The following is a 15,604-nucleotide window of genomic DNA, read 5'->3' as shown; positions in this document are numbered from 1 at the left end:
ATTTGCCTTGTTGATTATATTATTTAGGTCTTTTATATCGTAATTTTTTGTCCACTATTATGAGGCATATTTTAATCTATTTCTCTGAATCTCCTTTAGTTTCTGCTCTATGAAATTTGTTTCTGAATTACTAGGTATATAAATATTAATAATTATTGTAACTTCATTGTGTCTTTGGCATTATAAAGTGTATTTCTTTGTCATTTCAAGCTTTTTGATCTAAATTTTTCCCAGTTAGTAATGGACATAAAATTTGCTCTCTTACTTGTATTTGCTTTGTATGCTTTGTCCATTCTTTTATTTTTACTTTAAATCTTTTTAAATTGTATTAAGATGTGTTTCTTGAATATAGCATAATGTTTGGTTATACTTTGTTAACCAATCTGAAAATCTTGCTCAGATTTTCAGGTGAGGTAAGTCTGTTTGCATTTACGGATACAATTAATATGTTTTCCCTCGGTCCTTTGAATATGTCTGTAAGTATGTGTATATATATATATACTCTTTTACTATATTGTCTGTTTTATTTGTACACTCTTTTCAGTTTATCTTTTGATATTTAGGAAGGCTTGTATTGCACCTATATAGTAATGCCTTTAACTAATTCCATTACTCTGCCCTCCTCCACACTTTTTTTGGACTCTATTCTATTGGTTACCTACTATGAACAATATGGAAACTATGTTCTAACCTTTTCTTACATTTCTGCCTTTCCTCTTCATCAGCATCTGATTGAAGTATCATTTTTAAATTCCCAACTAGTTCCTACTAAGCAATCAGTGAGCTTATTTTACCTTTCATGAATTCTTCCATTCTCTCACCATTTTTTGGCAATTGTACCTACATTTTCAGAATACAAACAGTTCCCACCTTATGATTTTTTGACTTTAGGATGGTGTGAAAGCAATACACATTCAGTAGAAAGTAGTATGATACTCTCTCATGATGCTGGGCAGGAGCAGTAGTGAGCTGCAGCTCCCAGCCAGCCACGTGATTGTGAGGGTCAACAACTGATACTCTGCTGTATACTGTGTTCTGAGCATGCTTAAGGTAGGTTAGGCTAAGCTATGATGTTCAGTAGGTGTATTAAATGCAGTTTTTTGACTTACGGTATTTTCAACTTATGATGGGCTTACTAGGATGTAATCCCATTTTAAGCCGAGGAGCATGTGTATATACCATCACCTAGGATACTGTCTCCTTTATAGCCATTATTTAGTCTTGGTTCTATGGGCAAATGTATGCTTGCTACTAGTCCCTTATACAAATGCTGTTCTGGTCATTTTGGCTGTCTGAAGCTCATTCTCTAGTAGACAGCCTTCTCAAGAACGGGCTCATGGAAACAATATTCATTGCATGTGCATCATAATTTGTCTGTGAACTCTATACTGATAGTTGATTTGGTAGCACATAAAATCCCTGACTCACATTTTTTTTTCTTTAAGAATCCTAAATATGTTACTCCACTGACTTCTAGAATCAAGAGTCACTGTTGAAAAATCTGATAACATTTGTTTTCTTTATTTTACTTGAAGGTCCAAAGGAATTTTTTCCTTCTTTTAAAAAATAGTTTTACTAGAATATATTTTAGAGTTGCCCATTCTAGGTTGATTTCCACAAGTATGTGGTATGCTCTTTCAATATGTAGTTTCATTCTGTCTTTTCTTTTAGGAACGTTTTATCATTTTTTTCTTGACACACGATATTTTACATATTTTGGGGTACATGGAATATTTTGTTACATGCATAGAATGTGTAATGATCAAGTCTGGGTATTTTGGGCATCCATCACTTTGAGTATTTATTATTTCTATGTGCTGGGAACATTTCAAGTTCTCTCTTCTAGCTACTTCAAAATGTACAATATACTGTTACTAATTATTGTCCATCTACTCTGCTGTTGAACATTAGAACTTATATGTTCTATCTAATTGTATGTTTGTTACCTACTGACCAACCTCTCTTCACCCCCCACCCCAACCCCTTCCCAGCCTCTGGTGTCTCTATTATTTTATTCTCTACCTCCATGAGATTCACTTTTTTAGCTCCCACATATGAATAAGAACAGGAAAATTTTGTCTTTCTGTGTCTAGCTTATTTCACTTAAAGACTTCCAGTTCCATCCATATGCTACAAATGACATGATTTCATTCCTTTTTACAGCTGAATAGATTCCACTGTGTACGTATTCCACATTTTCTTTATCCATTCATCTGTTGATAGACACTTAGGTTGATTCCATATTTTTGCTATTATGAATAGTGTTGTGATAAACATGGGGGTGCAGGTCTCTTTCTTTAATTTCAGAATATTACGGGGGTACAAACGTTTAGGTTACATATATTGCCTTTGCACCACCCAGGTCAGAGCTATATGTGTACCCATCCCCCAGACAGTACGTACCTCACCCATTAGGTGTAAATATACTCAGTCCCTCCTCTCCCTCCCACTTGCCTGACACCCGTAGGTATCTTTCTGATACACAGATTTCTTTTCCTTTGGATAAATGCCCAGTAGTGGATTGCTGGATTGTATGATAGTACTATTTTTAGTTTTTTGAGAAACTTCTATACTGTTTTCTATAGTGGTTGTACTAATTTACATTCCCAGCTATATGAGTTCCTTTTTCTCCACAAATATTTTTTTGAGTTTTCTTTTTTAAGAGACAGGTCTTGCTCTATCACCCAGGCTGGAGTGCAGTGGTACAATCATTACCCACTGCAGCTTCAAACTCCTGGGCTCAAGTGATCCTCCTGCCTTAGCCTCCTGAGTAGTTGGGACTATGGGTGCATGCCAACACGCCTGGCTAATTAAAAAAAAAAATATATATATATATATATATTTAGAGTCAAGGTCTTGTTATCTTGCACAGGCTGGTCTCCAACACCTGGTCTTAAGCAATCCTTCCGCCTTGGCCTCCCAAAGTGCTGGGATTATAGGCATGACCTGCTATACCTCTCCTCTACATACTAGTTTTGTTTCATTGCTTTGGTTTCTTCTTTAGGACTCCTGTTATGTGTGCACTGGGTCTTCTTTCTTCTACATCTGTGACTTTTTCTCATATGCCTTTAACTTTTCCTTCATTTCCTTCGTATTTAAAAAAAAATCTATTTTCCTTAAGGCACTACCCATTGTGTTCATTTGCTCTTATGTTCCTTTGTGTTTTGCCTTCATTTGTAAATAATTTCTTTTATTTATAATTCTTTCCGATATTGCGTCTACTTCCTTTTCAAATCTTCCTTTTAGCCAATTACCACATTTTTTAGTTTTTCTAATTCTAATTTAAGTGTTCTTGCATGACTTGTATCAATTCAGTGTAGGACCTAGAGCTGAGCTTCCCTAGTCATTGGCTCAAGGTTCTGTACCAAGAGAGCTTATCAACGTCTGTCCCCAAGATGGATTAGCCTCCTGAAGCTCCAGCTGTCAGCTAGTTCAAAAATTTTTGTTTTTTTAATGAAGGAAGAGGTCTTTGGAGTCCTACTCCTTGTGAGACCAGCAATAACTCGAAAAATGTATGCCCTATATAGAATATAGTTGTTCTAAAGTGGAAGGATCTCTTTGGGAGACTAATCAGCCACGTCAGAAGTAAAAGTCAAGGACTCTTTCTTCTTTAAAGTCAAATAATGTTGCTTAAATAAGCATTGCTGTTGACTGTTCTGGATCAGTTTTCTCTGGCACACAGTATGCCCTTTTAACAAAATATATTTTACAGAAACAAAATAAGACTTATTAAGTCTTAGCTTTCAACACGTTCTTCCCGAACATACTCTCTTCATTATTCCTAACTCTCTATTTTCATTTTGGTCACTTTTGTCATTTTTATCCTATATTGTCCCTTTCTGTGTTTGCACTATATTCTTGTTGTTGCTCCTTCCAATTTTGTCATCATTTCTGTGACTAGTTTTTTTCTACTACTTTCCTGTGTTTGGCCTGCTACTCAAGTTTCATATATTTCAGTTTTCTATCTCCTGTTTTTATATTCCTTGCTAATCTCTCCCCTGTGTTTTATATATTTTGGCTTTGTGATCTTTTTTTTATAAAGGTAATTCATTGTTCAGTATGATTTTTTAATTCATGGGGAAAAGTTTAGTCGGAACTAATCTGTTCCATGTCAATATTTTTCTGCTGAGTGTTCTTTGGTATGTTTTGCTGCTCTTTCCTATGATTTTCTTATATTTTTATATCAGTGTTGTGTCTGCTCTGTTTTTATTACTCAGGATCTTCTTGGCTGGGCTATTTGAAGAAAGTTTCTTCAGGTAGTAAATTTTTGCTAATGTTTTCTGAAATAACTAACCCTGCCCGGTTTCTGCTACAATTAATCCTGTTTGATTTCTGTGTGGACCTTAACTGCTTTTGGTAATCCTTATTTTTTGGAGCCTGGGGATCCTATCTATGTTCTAGTTTCATTATAATTATTTTCCATGTATGATATCCAGAAGAGGAAGGAAATTGCTATCTCACAATGTCATGTTCATACTCGAAGTTGAGTAGATTCTCTTAATGACTATGTTAAATTAGCTCTTTCATACTATATAGCAATAGAGGTTCTTAACTAATTCAATTAAAATTTAAAACCCCCTCCTCTTTACACAAATATCATTTAGAGGTAGATAAGTAGTCTTAGAGACTCTCAATTATATTTTCTGTAGGCTGTATGAAAATGCAGTTTTGTAAATATTTTGTTTCATGATTTCAAGAAAAAAGATATTCCAAGGTATATTACCTATCCACCACCCAAAATGCCAAATATTCTTCACTATCAGAATACCTGACTTATTTCATATACCTAAATAGTTTCCAGGAACAAACTGATGAAATGAGGTAAATTTCACCAAAGAAGGTAAGCAAAGGGGCAAAAAAAGAATACTAACCAAGTGATGGAAAAAGTAATGGAAAAGTGAGTGAAACACTGTTGAGTGAAGTTATTTCACGTTATCCTTTTAGTTATCCGGGGCTAAATAACTAAGAGAAGAGGTTAGAGCCACTTAGGAGGAAATAAACTGGAAAAGAATTAAGAAGGTCAACAATCGTTTCCAGCTTTTCTGTGGGGTGCCTTACCTTTTCCAAAACTTTGGCAATTCGGGTGCCAATCTGTTCAAGTGACTGTTGTGGATATTGGTCTTTGCCAAGATTTTGCAATACCTGGAATAGAGAGGAAGATGGTAGATTAGAAGAATGAAAATGAGGCAGGATCTAGATGATATTGCTGATGCTGAGTTGGGCACCATACCACTAATGGAAATTGTTTCTCTGGGATACATGCTGTGGTCCTGTTGGTAAGGCAGTCTGTGGAAGACACATTTAAGGCCGTTTTACCATCCTCTCAGCCCTCTCTCATTTAACAAAAAAATTACAGAATATAAAACACATGCATTATAGCAACATTAGAAAATTGAGTAGATAAAAAAATAAAAACTATTTGTAATCCTGTTACTGGGACATATAAAGTTGTTAGTAAACAACTAAACAGTAGTTGTTAATACCTTTAAATATGTCTTCCACATATTTTTCTATGTATACATACATTATTTTTCTCATAAAATATGGGATTACACTATATATTATTACCTATATTTTCATATAAAATATCCTGAAAGTTTCTTCATGCCAATAAGCATATTTCTACTACATCTTTCCTAATGGCATCATTGTGTACTATCTTATAGCTACACCAAAATTTATTTAATCTATCCTCTACTGTTGGACATTTGTGACATGTCTTTCCAGTTCTTCTAGGTATATTCTTGGCTAGGTCTGCCTTTTCTCTTTCTTCTTAAAAATGTCAACAGGAGAATTAACTGCCCCAAATATTTCTCTCAGGGCCTAAAAGAAGTTAGGTTTGGCTGAAATTCACCTATATGATGGCCAACTGAAAAAGTCCTTTTTTTTTTTAATAAGGCCTGGCCACTTGTGCTTTCTGCTATCAGGTGCATCCTAACTGTGAGGCTAAAAAATACAGGCAGGCTGAACAAAGCTGAGCACTCACCTCTGTTAACTGACTCTCCCCTGTGTAGTGCAGGCTGGCTCGGTTGGAAACTCCATGCAAGTGGTCCAGGGTATGCATACTGGTGGGGAGATTGCCATTGCAAAGGGGCTCCATTGCTGGCTGTTGTATTGGGGTGGCAAAGTCTATGTGTTCTGTGATGCTGAAAAATGGAGATTGCCAAATTAACTATGGAAAATTTGTGTGGGTGGGGAGAGAGAGGGCATTAACAATCAGCTGATCATAACTTCAATATGCTATCCCCTGCCTGGGGAGGTTTTAAACCAGGTAAGTTTTCTTCTATGATTTCTTCTTCCAGGGTACAGGTAGTGATAAATACCCACAACTGGTATTATCTTTTACTTTTCCTTTATGCATGGAATCACACATGTCCCCACAGAAAATGTTACCTAGAGTTTAGATAGTAAATTTTATACAGATATAGTTATATAATGTATTTATGTATGAGATTAAGTATTTCCCTTCATGGCCCCAAAGCAGTCATTTTCCCACTATATATAAGCTAAATGTTATAGATTATAATATGTACTGATATGACAAATTGGCATTGCCAAGTTTTACTTCCAGCTATTTAAAAAGCTTAACAGTTATTAGGCAAACATTCATTCATTCATTTATTCATTATTTATTCAGAGCCTATTACGTGTCCAATACTAGGACTATAATAATTACCAAAACATACTCAGGTCTTGCTGTCACTGTGGTCCTCATCTTGTAATTCACTTACTGGACAGATGTGGTAAGTTATAAAAGATAAAAACATGGTGCAATGAGAATGCACCACAGGAGGGTATACATTTCCTCTGCACTGACGGAGGAGGGAGGTGGCTAGTGAAGGATTCCCTGAGTAAGTATTTGAGACCAGAAGGATGAGTCTGAATTGTCCAGCTGAGAAGTAGCAGTGAGAACAACAATGCAGACAAAGGAGACACCACGTATAAAGGCCCTGATGGGAGAGAGGGCAGAATTGAAGATGGAAAGACAGGCAGAGAGCAGATCAAGAAGGGCTTTGTGGATGACTTTAAATAGCGATAAGAAGATACTAGAGTGTTTTAAGAATGAGCTGATTTTTATATTTGAAGAATTCTGAGTACGGTGGAGAGAATGTATTGAACAGAGGCAAGAATCAACACAGCAAGAGGGTCAGGATGAGGCTACTAAATGAACCTACGTGGATATGGAGGTGCTCTGTTTTAAGGAGGCAGCAATGGAGACAGAGAAAGTAGATGGTTCTGAAAAATACTCAGGGAGTAAAAGTGGTAAGAATTGATAATAAGCTCGGATTGAGGGGTAAGGGAAGAGAATTGTGAAGGAAAACTCCTAGGTTTCTGGCCTAAGAACTGCTGCAGCTATTTACTAAAAATAGAAAGAGAAAAACCCAACCAAACAAATAAATTTTTAGATGGAGAATGAGCAAGAAAATTATGAGTTCAATTACCTAGAGGTTGGGGTACCTGAGAGCAATCTAGAAAGAGAGGTCAGGGAGATAACTGGAAAAATGAGTTGAGGGCTTTAAAGAAAGGTCTGGTCTAGAGATTCAAATTTGGGAGTTGTCAATACATCAATGGTGATTGAGGTTCTTGGAGTCAATCAGTCTGACTAGGAGTGATTATAAAATAAGAAGCGTTAATCCTGGGGAACCTAACACTTAAAGTGTAGAAAAGGGGTCAGCACTGGAATGAGCACCTCGTGAGGCAAAAACAGTTATTGAAGAGACCATCCTGCTTAGCCTGTATTTTGGTAGGAGCCTGCATATCTGATTTGCTCTGGCTCCCCTACAAGTGCATGATGTGCATGAGAGGCCATGGGTTTTGTGCTTCTATAAAGAGGGATCCAGCCTTTAATCCAAACAAATCAAGTTATACGGGGCTTCTGGACAGCTTACAAATGTGGGTGAAGGCACTGAGAAGGGGGCACACTCACTGCTTCACTATAATGGGTTGGGTCCCTCTGGGGACTGTGATCATCAATGGTCATCCCTTAAACCACTAACTCTAGAAGGGATAACTCTTCCAATAGCTGCTGACAAAGAGGGCACCCTGAAGTCAGCTGAGGCCCAGTGGGTTCACTGGAACACAAATGCCATGAAAGTGGGAGAAGATTAAGATACTCACTCAATGTTTTTTGAAGAAACTGCAAGCCAGGTACTCACGATGGCCGTCAGCTCTACCCAGCGGAGTTTGAGGCACTCATCCGGGCTGGGCCATCCCAGACTCTGGTAGTCACGTTTTTTTCCTGGAAGGAAAGTATGTCATGAATTGACACAACTGCAAAGGAACAGAACCTGAGTGCCTTATGGCCTTGGCAATTACTTCATCCAGACTGGTGTGTTTGGAGGCGCTAGTCATTCTTCTGGTCTTTAGAATTTCCACTTTCTGTAGATCTAACTGAAATCCTGTCATTCACAGCAATGGGAATAAAGATCATCTCTAGGTAAACCCTTAATGTCAAAGATAAATGATGAAGTAAAAACAAATGAGTCCTTTTCTGGATTTAAGACTCATCAATATGAAATACGGGTTAAGATATTCTTTGATGTTAATATTCTTATCTAACTTAATTCTTACCCCTCTACATTTTGATTTTATAAGGACAACTCCAACTTAGTCAGCAAAATATATCTCTAAAGCAGGGTTTCTCAATCTGGCATTATTGACATTTGGGGCTAGGTAATTCTTTGTGGAGGGACCTGTCCTGTGTATTGAAGGATATTTAGCAGCATCCTTGGCCTCTACTTAGCAGATATCAGTAGCACCCTCCCCCAAATTAACAACCAAAAACATCTCCAGATATTGCCAAATGTCCCCAGGGAGGCAAAATCACCCTGAATGGAGAATCAGTGCTGTGAAGAAGAACAGCACGGGTGGAAAATAATGATGTTAATGAAAGGTTATCATCAATGTTTTCTTAAAGCTAGATAAGTGAAGTAGTGGGAGTGGAGAAGGAACAAAGAAATCTAACTGGTTGTGATCAATTAGTTGTAAACACCACTGCACTTGGACCAGCCAAGTTATCTATTTTAAGAGCACTTACTATGTGTTCAGGTCCTGTGCTAAATGCTTTACATCCTTAACCTCACGAGGTAGACTTTTTTTTTTTTTTTGGAGACAGGGCCTCACTCTGTAGCCAGGGCTAGAGTGCAGTGTCATCACAGCTCACTGCAACCTCAAACTCCTGGGCTTAAGCAATCCACCTGCCTCAGGTTCCCGAGTAGCTGGGACTACAGGCACGTGCCACCAGACTGGCTAATCTTTTTTTTCATTTTTTGTACAGATGGGGGTCTCACTCTTGCTCAGGCTAGTCTTGAATTTCTGGCCTCAAGCAATCCTCCCACCTCGGCCTCCCAAAGTGCTAGGATTACAGGTAGGAGCCACCATGCCCAGCCTCACGAGGTAGATTTTAACCCTCATTTCTCAGATGAGAAAAGGGAGGCTCAGAGAGATTAAGTGACTTGCCCAAGGTCAGCAGGCTAGTAGGTGGCTGAGCTGGGACCCAGATCTAGGTGTCTTTGACTCCAACAAGCATTTCTCAATCAATACACTATATAAAGTTATATAGGGCTTTTAAAGCTCTGTTTACTGATATCCTTCACAGGGACTACCTTTTGGGTCTAGGCCTTTTACTTAGACCAAGTCCCCAAGAAAGCAGAACTGCCTTGTCTGGGAAGGATTCTTCTGAGGGTATAATGGAATGGGCAGGAAGAACTTTAGTTCTGTACAGCACTTTTTATACTGTAGGAATTTACCAATATCAAAACCTGTTTGAGGTACAGGCAGCGGTTTAGATTGAGATTTTAATAAAATAGAAAAGAATCGTTTGAAAGAGTTTCAAATAAATTAATAAATTAAGTTTAAATCGATAACTGCTTAAATTAATAAATAAACCATAACTTTCACAAAAAAGCTTTTTTTCTTTTATATTTAAGAAATTCATTTGAAAAATATTTGTTGAACACCTATTATAAGGGGCTGGGAACTGTGTAAGACACTAGGGATACAGACAATAAGGTGGTCTGTTGGGCTCACAGTCTAGTGAAGAAGGCAAACATAAAGAAATCATTATAATAAAATAGGATACATGCTAGAGGGAAGGTATAGAACAATTGCCAGAGGAAAGAGCAACTAATTCTGCCTGAAGGTCCCAAGAAAGAGATGGCACTTGATTTTGAAGTTTAAGGATGAGTGACATTTTAGCACTGTAGAGGTGGCATAAGAGCATTCCAGGCAGGTATAACAGCCTGTGCAAAGACATGGAGGTAAAATAAGAGCATGGTTGGTTCAGACAATGGTGCTGAACGGTAGAGAGAGGCTGAGTTGTAAAGGGTCTTGTACACCACACTAGGAAGACTGGACTTTATCCTGTAGGCAATGGGAAAGCTTCGAGCCCACATCTCTCCATCTTGTTCAAAACGATATCGTAAGAGGCTCTGTTAAATGCCTTGCTGAAATCCAGTTAGATTATATCTATGGCACCTCCCTGGTCTTCCAGTCTAGCAGCTCTAACCAAAAAAAGAAATGAAATTAGTTAAGCATTGTTACTACTTCTTTCTTTCTTTCTTTCTTTCTTTTTTTTTGAGATAGAGTCTCACTCTCACCCTGGGTAGAGTGCAGTGGTGTCATCATAGCTCATTGCAACCTCAAACTCCTGGGTTCAGGTAATCCTGCCTCAACCTCTTGAGTAGTTGGGACTACAGGCATGAGCCATGCCTGGCTAATTTTTCTATTTTTAGTAGAGATGGGGTCTCACTCTTGCTCAAGCTGGTCTCAGACTCCTGAACTCAAGCAATCCTCTCACCTCGGCCTCCCAGAGTGTTAGGATTACAGGCGTGAGCCACCTACCTGGCCCTGTTATTATTTCTTAGTAAATCTATGATGGCTCTTAATGATCCCCACTTTTTCTCCATGGGCTCACAAATGATCTAATAATTTGCTTTAGAACTTTGTCAGGATTTATCACGAAGGGGATAGGGGACAGTATGCATATTTTTGAAAATTGGGATATTGAACCTCTCTAGTATTTTTGCATTTCCTCCATGCTTTAGAACGTTTCACTTTAATGCCAGTAAGTGGTTCCAAGATCTCATTTGCAAATATATTCAATGTCCTACTTCGGTCCGTCAGCTTGAATCCATTTAAAACTGCTTAAGTGCTCTCATATCATCCCAATCATATCCAGCTTGAATTTTCACTTTTATAACAAATTTTCACTTGTTATAACAATCACATCCTGCTTAAATTTTCACTTTTATAACAAATTTCACCTTAATAATATAGGTTTATTATAAAATAGAAAATGGAAAAGCCATATAGAAGAAGATAAAAATTCATCTATAACTCTATCAGCCCCCAGGGATAACCACTTATAATATTTTGGTATATTTCTTTCTAGATTTGTTTCTATGTGCATGTTTATTTCATCAAATCTAAGATGCTATCAACTGTAAGCTGTACATTATTTTACACGATTTAAGACAGAAGAAAAGTGCCACTTATATAAGATACTACCAGTTGTAAGATGTATCTCAACTTCAGAGATACTGAAATGTAAAAAAAATGTAGTTGATGGAATACAGCATATTTATCATTTTATAAAAGTTGAAGTATTTCCTATATATGCTACTTCAGAAACTGCTTTTATTCACTTACATATTACAGATTTCTTGGCTGCATAGTACACAACACAGACATGCTGTAATTTATTTAGGCAATTAAAAAACATTTAGGTTGTTTACAAATTTTCACTCTGATAAGCAATCCCATGATCAACATTTTTGTGCTTACATCTTTGGCACCTGTAAGATGATTTACTTAGGGGAAATTACAAGAAGTAGAATTACTGGTATATTTTAAAATTTTTTTTATTTCAAAATATTGGGGGGGGGTACAAATGTTTTTGCTACCTGGATGCCTTCTAGAATGCTTAAGTCAGAGCTTTTAGTGTGCTCTGAATAGTGTTCATTGTACCTGATAGATAAGTTTTGACCCCTTATCCCCTCCTCCCTGCCTTCTTGGTTTCCAACGTCCTTTACATCCCTTTGTGCTTGTGTGTGCTCATCGTTTAGATCTCAATTATTAGACAGTACATAAGGTGTTTGTTTTTCCATTCCTGAGATACTTCATTTAGGATAATGACCTCCAGTTCCACCCAAGTTGCTGCAAAAGACATTATTTCATTCCTTTTGATGGCTGAGTAGTACTCCATGTGTTTTCTTTATCCACTCATGAATTGATGGGCACTTAGTTGATTCCACATCTTTGCAATTGTATGCTGTGCTAAGATAAACATTTGAGTACAGGTAGGTATCTTTTTTAATAAAATGACTTATCTTCCTATGGGTAGATACCCAGTAATGGGATTGCTGGATCAAATGGTAGGTCGAATTTTAGTTCTTTGAGGAATCTCCACACTGTTTCCCATAGAGGTTGTACTAACTTGCAGTCCCACCAACAGTATATAAGCGTTCCTTTCTCTCTACAACCATGCCAGCATCTATTATTTTTTGACTTTTAATAATAGCCATTCTGACAGGGGTAAGGTGGTATCTCATTGTGGTTTTAATTTGCATTTCCCTGGGTGATTAGTGATGTTGAACATTTTTTCATATGTTTCTTGGCCATTTGTCTATTTTCTTTCCCTCCCTCCCTCCCTTTTTTTTGGAAACGAGGTCTTGCTCTGTTGCCCAGACTGGAGTGCTATGGTGCAATCATAACTCACTGCAACCGCCAACTCCTGGGCTCAAACAGTCCTTTTGCCTTGGCCTCCCGAGTAACTGGGACTACAGACACGTGCCATAATGCCTAATTAAGAATAATTTTTTTTTTTTTATAGCGATGAAGTCTTGCCTGGGCTGGTCCTGAACTCCTGGGCTCAAGAGATCTCCTGCCTTGGCCTCCAAAACTGCTGGGATTACAGGCATGAGCCACCATGGCTGGCGCTATTGTCTTTTGAAAAACTTCTGTTTATGTCTTTTGCCCATATTTTAACTGGGTTATTTGTTTTTTCTTGCTGATATGAGTTCTTTGTAGATTCTGGATATTAGCTGTTTGCTGGATGTACAGTTTGTGAATATTTTCTCCCATTCTGTAGGTTGTCTATTTACTCTGATTATTTCCTTTACTGTGCAGAAGCTTTTAAATTGAATTAAGTCCCATTTATTTATTTTTGTTATTGCAGTATTTGCTTTGGGGTCTTAGTCATAAATTCTTTGCCTAGGCAGATATCCAGAAGAGTTTTTCCAACATTTTCTTCTAGCATTCTTATGGTTTCATGCCTTACATTTAAGTCTTTTATCCATCTTGAATTAATTTTTGTATATGGTGAGAGACAGGGGTCCTGTTTCATTCTTCTGGATGTGGCTATCTAGTTTGCCCAGCAAATTTATTGAATAGGGCTTCCTTTCTCCAGTATATGCTATTGTCTGCTTCGCCAAAGATCAGTTGGTTTTAAGTAGATAGTTTTTTTCTGGGTTCTCTATTTTGTTCCATTGGTCTATGTCTCTACTTTTATACCAGTACCACGCTGTTTTGGTTAATAATGCCTTGCAGTATAATTTGAAGTCAGGTAATGTGATGCCTTCAGATTTGTTCTTTTTGGTTAAGATGCTTTCATGGCCGGGCACGGTGGCTCACACCTGTAATCCTAGCCCTCTGGGAGGCTGAGGCGGGTGGATCGCTCGAGGTCAGGAGTTGAAGACCAGCCTGAGTGAGACCCCGTCTCTACTAAAAACAGAAATAAAAATTATCTGGACAACTAAAAAAAATATATATATAAAAAAAATTAGCCGGGCATGGTGGTGCATGCCTGTAGTCCCAGCTACTTGGGAGGCTGAGGCAGTAGGATCGCTTGAGCCCAGGAGTCTGAGGTTGCTGTGAGCTAGGCTGATGCCACGGCACTCACTCTAGCCTGGGCAACAAAGTGAGACTCTGTTTCAAACAACAACAACAAAAAAAGGTGCTTTCGCTATTCAGGCTCTGTTTTGGTTTCAAATGAAACTTAGAATTCTATTTTTTCTAGATCTGTGAAATACGATGTTGGTATTTTGATGGAGATTGTGCTGAATGTATAAATCACTTTGGGCCATATGGACATTTTAACAACGTTGATTCTATCAATCCATGAGCATGGGATGTTTTCCAATTTGTTTGTCTCATCTGTGATTTCTTTCATCAGTGTTTTGTAGTTCTCCTTGTAGAGATCTTTCACCTCCATGGTTAAGTATATTCCCAGGTATTTTGTTTTCTTTGTAGATATTGTAGATGGCACTGAGTCCTTGATTTGCCTCTTTGCTTGACTGGCATTAGAATATAGAAATGCTATTGATTTGTGTGCATTGATTTTGTAACCTGAGACTTTAAATTTACTTATCAATTCTAGGAGTTTTTTGGCAGAGTATTTAGGGTTTTCTCAGTACAAGTTTGTATCATCAGCAAACAGGGATAGTTTGACCTCTTCTTTCCCAATTTGGATATTTCTTTCTCTTGCCTGATTGCTCTGGCTAGGACTTCCGGTACTATGTTGAATAGAAGTGGTGACAGTGGGCATCCCTGTCTTGTTCCAGTTCTTAGGGGGAATGCTTTCAACTTTTCCCCATTCAGTATGATGTTGGTTGTGGGTTTGTCATATATGGCTTTTATAATTTTGAGGTATGTTCCTTCTATGCCTGGTTTGTTGAGGGTTTTTATCAAGAGTGCTGGATTTTACTGAACGCTTTTTCTGCATCTATTGAGATGATCATGTGGTCTTTGTTTTTGCTTCTGTTTATGTGGTGAATCACGTTTCTTGACTTGTGTATGTTAAAGCAGCCTTGCATCCCAGGATGAAACCTATTTGATCACAGTAAATTATCTTTTTGAGTGCTGTTGTATTGTTTGCTAGTATTTTGTTGACAATTTTTGTATCTATGTTCATAAGAGATATTGGTCTGTAGTTTTCTTTTTTTGTTGTGTCCTTTCCTGGCTTCAGTATAATGGTGATACTGGCTTCATAGAATGAGTTAGGGAGGATTCCTTCCTTCTTAATGTTATGGAATAATTTCTGTAGGATAGGTACCAGTTCTTCTTTGTAGGTCTAGTAGAATTTGGCTGTGAACCCACCTGTTCCAGGCATTTTTTTTTTTTTTTTTTTTTGAGACAGGGTCTCACTGTCACCCTGGCCAGAGTGCCGTGGCATCAGCCTAGCTCGCAGCAACCTCAAACTCCTGGGCTCAAGCAATCCTTCTGCCTCAGCCTCCTGAGTAGCTGGGACTACAGGCATGTGCCACCATGCCCGGCTAATTTTTATATATATATATTTTTAGTTGTCCAAATCATTTCTTTCTTTTTTTTTTTTTTTAGTAGAGACGGGGTCTCGCTCTTGCTCAGGCTGGTCTCGAACTCCTGATCTCGAGTGATCCGCCCACCTCAGCCTCCCAGAGTGCTAGGATTATAGGCGTGAGCCACCGCACCCGGCCTCAGGCTTTTTTTTTGTTGGTAGATTTTTTATTACTGCTTCCATCTCACTGCTCATTATTGGTCTATTCAGGATTTCTATTTCTTTCTGATTCAGGCTTTCGAAGTTGTATGTTTTTCAGGAATTTGTCCATTTCTTCTATGTTTTCTTGTT

The 15,604-nt window shown here is 37.8% G+C and overlaps 1 protein-coding gene across 3 annotated transcripts in view; it reads right to left on the bottom strand.

Annotated features, from left to right (window-relative positions):
• Window positions 1-15,604, bottom strand: part of TTC17 (tetratricopeptide repeat domain 17) — a 118,042-nt gene that overhangs the window by 28,840 nt on the left and 73,598 nt on the right. For all 3 annotated transcript variants that reach the window (XM_045557848.1, XM_045557849.1, XM_045557850.1), the window contains 3 exons: window positions 8,119-8,239; window positions 5,987-6,146; window positions 5,059-5,142 (listed from right to left, as the gene is read on the bottom strand). In XM_045557848.1, coding sequence (XP_045413804.1) covers window positions 5,059-5,142; window positions 5,987-6,146; window positions 8,119-8,239 — 365 coding nt within the window. The remainder of the gene's footprint in view (window positions 1-5,058; window positions 5,143-5,986; window positions 6,147-8,118; window positions 8,240-15,604) is intronic.

The sequence above is a fragment of the Lemur catta genome, chromosome 7 (genome assembly GCF_020740605.2).
Source record: "Lemur catta isolate mLemCat1 chromosome 7, mLemCat1.pri, whole genome shotgun sequence".
NCBI lineage: Eukaryota > Metazoa > Chordata > Mammalia > Primates > Lemuridae > Lemur > Lemur catta.
The sequence above is the reverse complement of the archived record's forward strand: the minus strand, read 5'-3'. Positions and strand labels throughout refer to the sequence as shown.